A 14654-nucleotide genomic window follows, 5' to 3' on the forward strand; every position below is an offset into this window, starting at 1 on the left:
CGTGTTTTGGTTCACAGAGCTTCATTATTATAAAAAGAAGTGTACACATCAGCCAAAGTATATCAACAGAATGTCTTAGATCCTTATGTGAAAACTATCAGCAATTTTTAAAAAAAAATAACTTGTACTTTCGAGCAAGACTGTATCTGGTTTACAAGTCACGATTTACCCAAACTTGGCTGGTAGTCAACTATCCGGACTTTATAAGAGCTGAAGACTGGCCCTCGTCTAGCCCAGATCTGATTAAATATAGTCAGTTTTGGAAGACATGGCCTGCTCTAAACGACACGCCGACTTTGAGTCGTTTAAAATATTTTTAGAACAAGCAGTGTTTAATTATTTGCATTGGGGTTGCACCGATTAAATGCCTGTATTAAAATTAGAGGTAGTCATTGAATGCTTTTAATTTTTCGCTGAGAATTCAATAAATAAACACATAAAAGTTTTATTATTAAAAAAATAGTTGCTGGGAGAGTTTCTTGCGCCGCTTCTGCTCTCTCAGAGCGGCATTTGTATCTCAAGTGGTGGTAGTGGTAGAAATGACACCAAGAAGAATTCTACAGGAATAAATTTTGAGAAAATAAATACGTTTTATGCCTTTTAAATGCATTAATATTTGTAACAGAAGTTTTGGCCAGACTAACGATAAATCACTTCAAATCTTCAATTTAGTACCTGTTAGTAATAATAGTACCTACCTACATATCGTGACGTTCGCAGACGTGGTGGCACGTGGTGCGCACTCTGGCCGCATGCAGCAGTGAGGCTCTGGGAGGTGCGGCCCTCACCACCGCCCTGGCCGCCCTCGCCGACCCCGACCTGCTTCGGGTCACGCGCGACGAGTACTTCACCTACCTCACGCCGCCCGACCAGCTCTACGACAAGTCCGTCATACCCGGGTACCCGTCATCTCTGTTAATACCGAGAGCACCAGCTCTTCTTCATACGCACAAACATCCATGACTTGACGTTATGACATGACCACTCGTTTCACTACTTACACACCTATCGGCGCAGCGAGTGCGCGGAACAGTATTCGAAAGCTAACTTCATACTACCTTACTGCAGTTTGTCCCATAAAATACATCATCGTTTATTTATTTATTTAACTTGTATAAAACTGCACTGTGTAATCCTTTACGCCAGACATCCATATGAAGGCGATGATATTGTAATTTGTGGCGTTTCGTGCGAAGGAGAAATTCGGCGGAAGGAATCTAGTCAAACAGATCTTTGGAAATCTCCCCGTGATAGTGATGCGGTAGAAGACACACATTGAAGCGACATCTCTACGCAACGCCAGGTGATCTTGCCGTTCACAGAGCACTGGATCTCCAACAATTCGAGCAGCTGTGCATTAGAGGCGATCAAATGGTTCAAGCTGATACTGGGGTGCGCCAGACCAGAGATGACAGCAGTACTCCGTATGTGGCCGGACCTGCGCTTTGTAGAGCACTAGAATGTGGGCCGGTTTGAAGTATTGCCATGCCTTATTTATGACGCCTAGTTTCTTCGAAGCCAATTTGGCTTTGCCTTCCAGGTGACCCCGGAATTAGCAATCGCTTGAGATTTCGAGACCCAGTATTCCGATACTAGGCTAGTCTTTAAGGGAAGTGGTTTTTTTTAGTAGTAAACGCGTAAACTTGAGTCTTCTGGGGGTTTTTATTGTATTGGACAAGATTCATTTTACTCCATTCCGCGACCATCTCAAGAGAGGACTCGAATTAATTTGGCAGTGATTTGGACATGTTGGTCTGCTTGAACTTGTTAAGCTGTAATGTTCCGATACGTGTATAATCTGAAATATTTATCTACATTACACTCATTTACCCATAAGCTTGTTTTTAAAATAACCTATAAATTTCCAAATCTGAATTTGATGTCCAATTCTGTTGCTTGGTAAACAAGTTGTAGGTATCCTAATTGAGTTCTTGTACTGTTATAGTAATGAGGATAACAAAGAGATGAATATGAAACGCGAAAGCAAGGCGTACAGCTATAAGGAGCAGCTGGAGGAACTGCAGTTGCGGCGCGAGATCGAGGAGAAGAGGCGCAAGGAGGGCAAGCTAAAAGAGGTGTGTATCTCGGAGAGATTTGGTACCTCTAGAGTCAACATAAATGAGACCCGTATATGATACTTTAGGTTCGAAGTCGTGATAACGAAGATAAATTTACATCTTACTGCCATATTATATACTCAATCGCAATCCTGAATTGGCGAGCCGAATTAATATTTTATACTCGATATCACTGGTGGATGCATGCGAGGTAACTTTTGTGTGTAGAAATATTTCAATTCAAAAAAATAATTTCAACTTCTATTGTAAGTAGAGGTATTTCGTGACAGAAACATACTCTTTCTTACTATTTGAATAAGTTCTCGTAGCACGCTTCGTCATGTTCGCTTAAATATCACTGTTGTAGTGGCGTCGTATCCGCCATACGTCGTTCCCTTCCCTAAAGTATTGTCCAGGGAAGTGGTGGCTGGTCCATGCCTCCATTTTAACATCTTGACTGTTGCTTCTCAATATATTCTTGATAATGTAATGTATGTTCATAGGCACATAAGTGAATTTGCCAGAAACTGTCATAACCATAATGTTAACACCAGGAACAGACATAAACTTATGATGCCTACTCGGCTAAGTCGAGTTAGTAAGTCTTTTGTGGGACGATGTATATGCTTTTACAACAAGATCCCAGAAAATGTTCCAAACAAAAGTATAACGTTATTCAAAAGAATTGTTAAAAAACGTTTGTGTGGTAAAGGTTACTATAACATAAATGACTTTCTTAATGATACCACAGATTGGGAATGGAGTGACCGCCCTCAGGCTATTAAATAATAAGTTTAATTGTACAATATGAGCCCGCTGAGTTTGTTGCGCCCATTCTTCTCAGGTCTGAGGCATTCGTTTTGGAATGGGTGGTAGTTTTTGACTTTCAATAAGTGATGTCACATCCTATTTTGAATAAAAATATTTGAATTTGAATTGCATTCCATGCTTGTAAACTGCTGTATTAATTGAAATTCTACATAAAGATTACCTAAAATATTGTTTAGTAATGGAAATATTGTTTGTTTTTCAGACACCAATGAGCGCCAAACAGAAGGAGGCGATCAAAGTACAGATGGCGAAAGAAGCCACCATTAGGGAGAGGCTCACAATAGTATGTTCATAAAATAGTTTTCGTACTTTTATTTTGTATTTATAAATTAATCAAGCATGAAATACAGCATGGAGCTACAATGGCAACATTAAATGAACGCACGGCTACACCTGCTTAACCGTTATCATAAAAAAATAATCAAAAAAATATATATATCTCACCTGTACCTGGAAAGCTCAGTGTGCACATAAGGGCTCTGTGCTATATCAGTCCTGTAGAATCGTGAAGACCACTATTCGAAAAATACCATCTGTTAACACTCACTTGCCTTTATATATTAGAAATTCTATAGTCATAATATTTTAAAGTAATTATAGAGTGGTACCTAAATTTTTTTTTTTATGATTTTATTGCATTATAATGTGTGATAATGGTGTAAAATATATAAATATTGACGCTCAATTATTTGTGTGCCGATATTGGCGAATACTAATTTTTTAAGAACTATGTTACCACGATTCATACAAATCTATAAATATCATTTCAATAAATCAATTTTCCATAATATAATTTTGGAGCAACCTGTAAGTAATCTAGTTGCCGCTCGCTAGCATAGGTATTGACACTAGAGTGGTGGACCCAAGTACTAAATAAACTACGAGAACTATATTTCATTAAGGGCGGATTCGACCAAACTAGATTAAGTTTTTAATCGTGAGTTAGTAAAAAGTAAGATTAAAGCTGATTTCGCATTTAACTAACCACTAACCTAAGTATAATATAACTATACGCGTGTTAATATTTATACGGACGATATCAGCCGTATAAAATTTTAAACTGAGAATAACAGTTGACATAGACGTCACTTGTCACCTAGAAGACGAATTAAAATAAAATAAAGCTGGCTGACATTTCACTATCCTAAAAAATTTAATTGTTATGGCATTTTATGTCACTTTAGAAGAAATTATAGAACATGGATTTTTGGCTGTTTATACATTCGTTCACTCTTTTTTCATCGTTCATTTTTAAACCACAGTAGAAGAATACCGAGATAGCGTACTCCGCAAGTGCGTTGGAACAACAGGAACGAAAATATCCAAGGGATAAATTCAAAGTTATAATCGTTTATATTATTACTTAAAATATATTTAGCGCATAAATGTTATTATAAGACCAGTGAATCTTTAAAAGAAAATGACTTTGAAGCTTTGAAAATATGTATTTAGTAACTACGTATTTGGAACATAATTTTTAATTTAACTATGACATTTATAATAGTTTTTCTTAATAATGATATGGTCACTTCATGATGCGATTAATTTAACTTTATTTAAAGATGCAATCAATTTTGTGTTGTTATAATTATTATGATGTGATTATAATTTCTATATGTACAAATATTTGTATTCTCAATAACGGGCACGACTTGGAGACCTAAAATGTATTTAAATCATCTATAATGTCAACAAATTCTCCTTGTTAACAAATAAACATGTTACTTACTTAATCGTGTTTGGTCGAATCCGCCCTAAGAACTATTGAGAAGCGTTATTTTGATTGGACGTAGTTCCTGAAAAACGTTCCAAGCCAGAAACAGAAACATTACATTTTAAGGAATTCGTGTTTAAAGTTTAATAAATATTAGTGTATTCCATACATGTGGGTCTCTACTAAGTCATGATGTCATTTAAAGAGTAACAGTAGGGCTGCAATTTTTTGTCAGTTCGTTAATATGAGTCACGTGACCAGTTTTGTGTTCTTAACTCTATTTCGACATAATTGTGGTTTGGAACGTTTTTCTGGAATTACGTCCAATTGTGTCTGAGAAATTATCATAAATTAAAGACACGTTAAAAGAGACTACCTTAGGCTTCGTACACACGGTATAGTCAATTGGGTGTTCATATGGTAAATTTTCATTCGTGTAAAAACGAATAGCCGCAGTTTCCACACAGTTGTCACAGTGATTAAACGTCACTGATGGATCCACGCTGCCACCCCTCCAAAAGACGCTGAGGTACTAAACGCTTCTTCGGTTGCTATTCGATAAAAAACGTATGACATCTTGTCGTGTGAAGGAGACAAAGCTATACCATATGCCCGAAAACGTCAAAGTTCATTCGACAAGTCCGTCGAGTATCCGTTTGAACGTATAAGCGGTACACGTTTTTTGCAGTACAATCGACGTGTGAACGGATCTATGGACGTTGTATGGTCACTATTTATACGTTAAGAGGTATACTGCAAAAAAACGTGCAGGACAATGCCGTGTGAACGAAGCCTTAGAGTATAGAGTGTGACGTCGCCCCCAGCTAAAGCAGCGTGTGGAGCGCGCAGTGCGGCTCAGCGAGGCGGTGCAGGCGGGGTCTCCGCGCGCCGTGCTGGTGTGCGCACGCCGCGTGCTGCCCGCCGTGCTGGAGGGACTCCGCTCGCCGCTGGCCGCGCCGCTCATGGTGCCGCTGTACCGCCGCCTGGCGCCGCCGCTGCCCATCGCCGACCACGTGGCTCGCCTCATCATCAGGTGACATTAACACGAGACGGCCTACCATCAACTTTTAATCAGCGATGCGATTCCGTTCAATTTAGGTACCTAAACTGAATCGCTAAAATTCGTACCATCAAGTGCTTTTTACTGATTGGTGTTTGGATCGCTTATGAAGGTTGAACGAAATAAATTTGCCTGTGATATGCGGTGTGAGAAAGAGATGACGCTCTACAGTCGTTGCATAAATTGTCTCTCTTACTCGAACCATATGCGTTGCGTTTCGAAACCTATAATGATATGGTTTTAGCGGTTTTTTTTTCGTAGAAAATACTAAAAATACTTTTTTCAATTGCGCTTTATAGCGTCAAATTATAAACTATTAAGCCCTTTTTTATACTTATTAAATAATAGTAATATAAATAAAAATAATTCTTTGAATTACAAATTAAATGTTTGCTTAGGTGCTTTCGTAAAAATAATGAGTTATGAACGCACCTCCATTGATGTTTGATTTGACAGGAGCACAGAGTACATTTTTTTTAATTCATTCTTGCGAACAGGCCATAGCCCGGGCCCTTACTTCCTCGTCTTTAGTGTTTTCATTTTCGGTATTTATTTACAGTATTTTTTTTACAAAAAAGTCCAATAAAGTATTCTCATCTCATCTTTCATCAATAAAATTTTCCTTTTCTGTATGTTTTCACTATTTAAAAAAAGTTATTAACAACACGATTCACTTTCTTCTAAGGAAGTAGAAACTTTTTTCGAATCTCTTACTTTGACACATAAGCTATCCAGTTTAGGTTGAAATATTACCTCATGGTACGAATGAATGAACGAACTAAGTCAATTTGCGATTAAATTGACATAATTTTAGACATTCAATTGACACCATTGGAATTTAATCAGTTGATTTGACGTCAACCTAAATTAGCTCTAATCACGTCGTGGTACGAAATAGCAAAGCAGTTAATTTTAGGTTGTCAATTGAATCGCAATAAGAAGAAATAGAAGTTGAAAGATGAACGCGTAAAACACACGCTCATTTGTTTTTCATTCCAAATAGACGACCCAGCAGACTCAGTTCTGTCCAAAGAAAAATGTGTTTATTGTGATACTCAAATTAAAAAATGAGAATATTAGTTGATACATAATTTTATGATTTTATTTAGATAATTCATTTCATGTTAGTAACGTATCTTTTCATAGTTTAAATCCTGTGTTTTTATCACATTAGAACGAAAATACACTCACACGCACGCACGCACACAAACACAACACACACGCGCGCGCACACACCACGCACGTACACATATATATATATATATATATATATATATATATATATACTGACTAGCTTCCGTCCAAATACAATCATGGTGTTTTACTGTGTTGATTGCTTAAAATTCAGGCCTTCTGAGCTTTGGTGAGGTTGTGCGGCACCCAGCGCGAAACTATCCTTCCTCTCACACGAATATTGTAAAATCTTGTGAGGTCTTCCCGATCCAATTTGCAATAAATGCTGAAGTTCTTCATATATAATTCATTGTTTTCTTCATTTAAATTTTTCACTGCTAGCACATTTCCTTGGTAACAGCTGTCGAAGGACGACTATTTTTTACATCATCCTCTTACGATAGACGACCGCGCTTAAATTCGTTATACCAATGGTTGGTTGTTGCTTTAGAAGGGCCTTCATTCATAAATGCCATGTCGATCAATTGGTTTAAGGCCACATTTGAAATCATAAAACATCATCGCATCTATTCCGACCCAGATCCATTTTTTTAATGAGACACGATAATGCAATTGCTGAAAAGCAAATATGGAGGAACTTTGAAGTTGGAACAATGGTATTTGAACTCATAAATATTCACATATTTTAAATAACTACTTTCTGAGTGGCCTGGTACTTGTTACGCGTCTAGACAAAAGAGTATCCACTAGTTAAATAATTGTACATAAATTAAATATTTTATTACAGACTCCACAAACCGCAATGTGATCTGGACCCAAGCTGGGAAGAGGAGGACTTGGATAGTGCGGTGGCTCGCACTATAAACCTGGTGCACGAGACGAGCACGGGGGTTCGCGGGAGTGGGGATGATAAGGACAGCAAGAGATCACGAAATAAATACTTATCCGCCCCTGGATTCTGCTACGTGTTCCCACTGCTGCAGAAGGGTACTCATTTCCTGGTGTATGATGCACTTAATGTTTAGATGCTTTATCGTGATAATATTTGCGGGATAACTTATTTTAAATCATTGCTATAGCAAAACAAGCCACACCCACACTTCATCGTTTGGGTCTCTTGCTTATATCCGACATACGAGTATTCTATACGACAGGGCTCACCTGCAGCGCTGCGCGGACAAACGACGCCATGGTGCTCAACGGTCTCGCAGTTATTACGGAGCACGCGGCACTCGGGTGCGGCGCAGACCAGCTCGACGGCGATGACCTGCTGCACCCCACGCTGTTCCCCATTGACCTGATGTTCCGGCTGCTCGTTGATCTCATTGGTACGTGCCAATTCTGCCAATATGTTAATCAGTATTAATACTAAAGGAAAAATTTAGTGACGGGAGTTGTGTCAGTTACATTTTCACATCCTGAAGCTGCTACAGCAGGGTTTTCACTGGGAGTACACTCGGACCCAATTGATCACCCTATACATCCGTGTGTTTGTTGTTATATTGACACACACTTTTTACACAAATCATCTTGCCCAAAATTAAGCATATAATATAGCCTTTGTTTTGGTTCTGTGCAAGACAACGATATACTTACTTAAACATACATAAATACATATAATCATACATATAAACATCCATGACTCGGAAACAAACATCCATATTCATCATATAAATGCTTGCACCTACCGGGATTCAAACCCGGGACCTCTAGCTTAGTAGGTAGGATCGCTAACCACTCGGCTATACAGGTCGTCATAATAATGATTGTCTAATATTGTGTAAACAGTACGCGAACGCTGATCTTTGGTTGTGTAACGCCCAACCCGAGTGTGAGTGTACTTTTTTTTATTCATTGTTCAAAATATATAAGAAACAAACTACTAAACAATCTATTTAGAAACAATCCTTATGAAACTTAAGTGTTTATGTGAGGAATAGCGAAGTGCACTTATTCTAAACTTAAAATATTTTAATATTAAATAATTATTATTCTAAAAATATCAAATTAAAGTCGAAAAAAATTACATATAATGACTGCAATTAAATAGCAAATGCGACAAAGCAAAATAAAAACATAGAAAAAAAAATAGAAATAATGAAAAAATTAGTCTATACTCGGATAGTGAAAATCTTGCTTGAGCGAGTTTCTAATATGTCCATATAATATAATGTTATTTATGCAATTGTTGTGTAATAAGGGGTATTAAAACACGAATGTGGATTTATCTCACGAGGCGAAGCTGAGTGTGATAATAGTATCACATGAGTGTTTTAATACCTAATTATCAACAGTTGCATACAAGACTTTATCTACACCCAGTATATGAATCCTATAAAAGATTCTGAAACAGTTAGATTACTGCTAACATTAAAACAGCCAGTCCTAGTAGTAACCTAATATCATCCATTACTGATTTTCTACAAATAAACTAAGTGTTAATGAAATACTTAATTATTTATTTTAGTTGTAATTTACATTTTGTATTGTGCAATTATTAAAATTCACTTGAATATTATGTTCTTTTGCAGCGTTTAAAATATCCGGCGGTGTGCTGTCAAAACTTCAATCGCTCATTATTAGAAAAATGGCGGGGTTTCGAATAACCTACTCTTTTTTTTACGGCGCGCCAGGTTCTGGTAGTGTGGAACGCGCGTAAACGAAAATGTTCTTTATTTTAAATTCATACAGATACCACGCATCGAGCAATAATAATGTGGCTGTTTGTTGATACTCTTTGCGCATGAAGGGATCGAAAAAAAACCAAGGAGTGTTGTTATGAAATTCAGTACAACATTACAACACTCGTTTGGATGATGTAATGGTTATTACGACATTGGATGTTTTAATGTTGGTAATAAGCTAACTGTTTCAGAAACTTTAATAGAGGATTAAAAGCATGGGTGTAGATGAATATTATAACATATTGGTAGGGTAGTGAAATATTTTCGTATGCCGCAGGGTCGAGCAGCGGGCGCGTGACTGCTGCGTGCACCGTGGCGCTGCTACAGACGGCGGAGTGCGCGGCGGGAGCGGCGCTGTCCTACGAGGACGTGAGCTGTCTGCTGGCCGCCGTGCAGAGCCCGCTCGAGGTACGCAGACCATACATTATTAACGATCATAAGATTTTAACACCCGTTCGGAGAGCGACAACTGGACTGAAACAGAGTAATTTATTTCGTATCAATAAACGAGCAGAAAACTTGTATCAATTTGTGACGAATTCTCACAAGTTAATGGTGTATTATAAAACTGCTTGCTTCGTGACAACAATTATATTATTATTTTTATCACTCTTGCTTATTACTTACTTATACTTCTATCCGACTAGACGCTCGATCAGAATGCCCCCACTTTTTCAAAAGAATCTAACATACCTTTCGTTCTTCATAGACTACCCACATAATGGCATTTCGAATCGAACAACTTACTAATATCGACTAAAACATATGAATCAATTACAATCATCTAATAGAGTATTATAAATTAAATATAAAAAATAAACTTAATTTAATCGACAAATTTGCAAAATAATAATAAATAATCATAAATTCATTACAGATATCTAAAATGCTCACGTAAGAAACGTGTATATTATTCATTTGCATTTATAACTTGATCAGGTGGTACGAGATGCGGGTCTGCGTGCGTTGCTTCGTGTGGTCGAGCGCCTGCCCGCCTTCCTTGAACACGAAGAGACCGCACTCAATCTCACCAAGAGGCTCTACATTGCAACGTTCGATGTTTCTGACGATAACAAGTAATTCTGACAACTATCATTGTTATATTATTTCTTAAATTACATATATTGTGTTGATTTTTCCGAGATCAATTTTTTTATATTAACTTTGTTACTATATTTGACTTGCAATAACAACTAATATTTTTTTTTAAATATTACAATAGACTCTTTAGATTTTTATTTGAGACTAGCTGATTCGTCCGTGTACACACATGACTAACCATGTAGTGCTTATAAAATCGTTGTTTATTTAAACTTTAGTAACTTTATATTCAATGAAGAATGTCTAATGAAATAAAACTTAAATAGAAATCTATTCAGTAGATTTTCCTTTATACGCGCACAAATGAAAACCTCAATGAGCGCCCTTGTGGGGTGTTTTGGGGACGATACGGCCAGCAACGCTTCTGTGATTCCTCTGATGTTGCAAGAGAATGTGGGCGGCGGTGATCACATAACAGGTGACCCGTACGCTCGTTAGTCCTCCATAAAATAACACAGGATATTAAAATGCGAACTCCCACCCAGATATTTGATATTAGACAACTTACCCGTTTTCCCCCACTAATATGAAAAAACAATGTCTAGAAACCTGGCCGACGAGTTGTGGCGGAAGGTTCCCCGCTTGGAGGCGTGGTTGTCGAGCGCGGAGGTGGAGCTGCTGCAGCTGCTGGTGGCAGAGATCCAGCATCCTTCGGAGCCAGTGCAGCGCGCCGCCGCCCGCGCGCTCGCTGCGCTTGTGGCTCGCGCCACGCACCCGGACTGCGCCGCGCACCGCGTGCTCGCAATGTTGCACGACGTCTACAAGGAAAAACTGCCCGTGAGTGTCGCCCGGTATATCACATAGATCTAAAGCGGCCTTACTTGATGAGAACTACTAATGCGAGGCTAATTGAAACTCACGCCATACGGGTGTACCCCGCACTGTTATGACTGTGTATATTAAAGTTGGGCTGATGGGCCGTGTTGCTGCGACCAGATGATCCCGGCCAAGCTGGACCAGTTCGGGCACGAGACGGCGGCGGCGGTGGACGAGTGGGGCGGCCGGCGAGGAGCGGCCCTGGCCCTGCTGGCCCTGGCGCCGCGCCTGCGAGCCGACGCCGTGCCCAGCGCCATGGAGTTCTTCGTGCGCTCGGGGCTCGCCGACCGCAACGAGGCCGTGCGGGCCGATATGCTCAACGCCGCCATGGCCGTCGTCGACGAGCACGGCAAGGAAACTCTCGGGTATTGTTTACATCTACACTCTTTTTTCTTTTTTTTATGAAAATAAGGGACGAGACGAGCAGGACGTTCTGTTGATGCTAATGGATACGCGCTGCCCATTACAATGTAGTGCCGCTCAGGATTCTTGAAAAACACCAAAAAATCTTAGCGGCTATACAATTGCTCTCGTCACCTTGAGACATAAGATGTTTAGTCTCATTCTCCCAGTAATTTCACTAGTTACGGCACCCTTCAGACCGAAACACAGTAATGCTTACACATAACTGCTTCACGACAGAAATAGACGTTGTGGTACCTATAAATTAGCCGGCATCCTGTGCATGCCTTGTAGAGAGAGCTCTTTTGCAAAATTATATACATTACGTTCTCACATACTTGATAAATGTTTGTGATCTTCAAAAAACGCTTCAATATTACTCACCACTTACATCTAGTATTTATTATTTCTATTTTTTTTAAATCTTAACTATCAAAATATTTATTGTATATTCTGTTTTTATATTTAAAATATAGCACTACACCATTTAGCTGTGTCGGTTATAGGCTTTTTTCTTCGTCATACATTAGTTAATGCAATTTTACTTTTACATAAGTGCAGTGTCATTCTCAAACAATACGATGTAATATTTATTTTTTACAAGATAAGGAAAATCTCTAGTATATATTAGAAAGAGAAGTGTTTTAGTAATAGACCTGGATAGAAATTGCATAATCCTATGCTGAGCTTATGGGGCTCCCATGAGGGCATTCAAATCCACCTTCTGAATTGTATCATTTAAATATAAAATAAAAAGCTCCCTTTTATGCCCGGGATTTGGATCCCCGAAATGGGATCCCCGAAAATTCAAGCCATTGTACCAATAAATGTGTTAACGACAACTGGCGCTAGTAATTCGATATAAAATAATTAAGTGGACTGTATTTAATTTAAATATAATTGAGGAATGTAAAATCCCTTTGGAGCTCTACCTCAATGCAAAACCAATCAAAACCTGGAATGAACTCTATGGGCGATACGACGTGGCGATACAAGAAAGTGTGGGCAGTGGTGATCATTTACCATCAGGTCCCGTCATATCCTCCTCACCCTGCATCTGTAGTTGAACGGTCCCTAGTAATATAAAAGCTTCAATTACTGAGACGATTACTTGTTAATTATATGTTGCAGCACTCAACTGCCGGTATTCGAGCAGTTCCTGGATACGGCGCCCAAGTCTGGCGGGTTTGATGCGGTGCGCCAGAGCGTGGTACTACTGGTGGGTTCCCTGGCGCGCCACCTCGAGCCTAGCGACGCGAGAGTCAAGCCGATCGCGCTACGGCTGATCGCTGCGCTCTCCACACCGAGCCAGCAGGTTGGTGGACACGTCCACTTATTGATGCTTCACATTATAATATGAGTCTATAATACTGTGTATACAGGGTGTCCCAAAGTTACGGGACATGAAGGGAAAGTACCTTAAATATCGAAGATAGCCTGTTTTACTGAAAGAAGACTTTATGTTATTTTTAAAAGTTAGTACTTCTGCATTCAATGATTTTCTAAAAATTACTTGCCTCGTCTGGGAATCGAACCGACTTAAATGAAAAAAATACTATGTTACTTAAGAAGAGTTATTAGTTTTTGGTCATTATTTGGATTGGCATCATAAGAGTAGGGGTGTTTTTTTTTTACATTTAAGTCGGTTCGATTCCCAGACGAGGCAAGTAATTTTTAGAAAATCTTTGAATGCAGAATTACTAACTTTTAAAAATAACATAAAGTCTTCTTTCAGTAAAATAGCCTATCTTCGATATTTAAGGTACTTTCCCTTCATGTCCCATAACTTTGGGACAGCCTGTATAACATTGTTAAAGTCATTTAAAAATGTCTAAAGAATGAAAACGTGTATTACTCTTTCTAGCAGCGTTTATCTGCCTTAGTACTCGCCTCTTTTAGACATGTTTCGAGGCGGAGAATAAAACCAAACCAGAAAAAGAGACTTAATCAAATTATCTGTTTGCGGTCCCGTGTATTAATGCACATGAGAGATGACAGACACATCTGCACCCTGATAATAAAATATTATGACAACCCACGACCGCCTGTCAAGAGTGTATCGACCATGTAGAAATCTTTCAAGCCTCCATTTGAGCTTGTTTTAACCCGCCTTCGGAATGGCCGTGTTTTTTCCGCTAAGTTTTTGATATTACGACCCAGTTTGATCGCGTGCGGATTTAATGACAGGTTTAATAACTATGTAACAGTAATGAGCAATTGGACGGATGCTCAAACTTGAAATATATCTCTTGAAGAACATACATATTTTAACATCAGGTGTATAAAATAATTCAAGGGATCTTTGACAAGGAATTAAAGTTTTACACCATCGAAAACACCCTCAATATTTTTACTCATTAGTATTTTGTAGGTTCAAGAGGCGGTGAGCAACTGCCTGCCTCACCTGGTGACGTCACCCGCCCTTGAGGCTGAAATACCGACTATAATGAACAAGCTCATGAAACAGCTCCTAACTGCCGAGAAGTATGGAGACAGAAAGGTTAGTACCTGCTTACCTAACTAGTTCGCATTATATTAGTTTATTATGAGACAATCATTTTCAATTCATTTTACGACGACCTGTATAGCCGAGTGGTTAGCGATCCTACCTACTAAGCTAGAGGTCCCGGGTTCGAATCCCGGTAGGTGCAAGCATTTATATGTTGAATATGGATGTTTGTTTCCGAGTCATGGATGTTTAAATGTATTTATGTATGTTTATATGAATTTATGTATGTTTAAGTAAGTATATTGTATTAAATATATCATTGTCTTGTAACCCATAACACAGGCTATAGATGCTTAACTTGGGGCATGATAATCTGTGTAAAAAGTGTGTCAATATTATTATATTA

The 14654-nt window shown here is 38.7% G+C and overlaps 1 protein-coding gene across 1 annotated transcript in view; it reads left to right on the top strand.

Moving 5' to 3' along the window:
- LOC126965566 (eIF-2-alpha kinase activator GCN1) overlaps positions 1-14654 on the top strand; it is a 46316-nt gene that overhangs the window by 13664 nt on the left and 17998 nt on the right. The window contains exons 13-24 of the mRNA XM_050809205.1: positions 721-899; positions 1946-2075; positions 3091-3171; positions 5427-5635; positions 7584-7783; positions 7951-8124; positions 9758-9888; positions 10420-10556; positions 11127-11358; positions 11518-11762; positions 12931-13114; positions 14171-14299. Of these exons, the coding sequence (XP_050665162.1) occupies positions 721-899; positions 1946-2075; positions 3091-3171; positions 5427-5635; positions 7584-7783; positions 7951-8124; positions 9758-9888; positions 10420-10556; positions 11127-11358; positions 11518-11762; positions 12931-13114; positions 14171-14299 (2031 nt within the window). The remainder of the gene's footprint in view (positions 1-720; positions 900-1945; positions 2076-3090; positions 3172-5426; positions 5636-7583; positions 7784-7950; positions 8125-9757; positions 9889-10419; positions 10557-11126; positions 11359-11517; positions 11763-12930; positions 13115-14170; positions 14300-14654) is intronic.

Source organism: Leptidea sinapis, chromosome 1, assembly GCF_905404315.1.
Source record: "Leptidea sinapis chromosome 1, ilLepSina1.1, whole genome shotgun sequence".
In the NCBI taxonomy this organism is placed as follows: Eukaryota; Metazoa; Arthropoda; class Insecta; order Lepidoptera; family Pieridae; genus Leptidea; species Leptidea sinapis.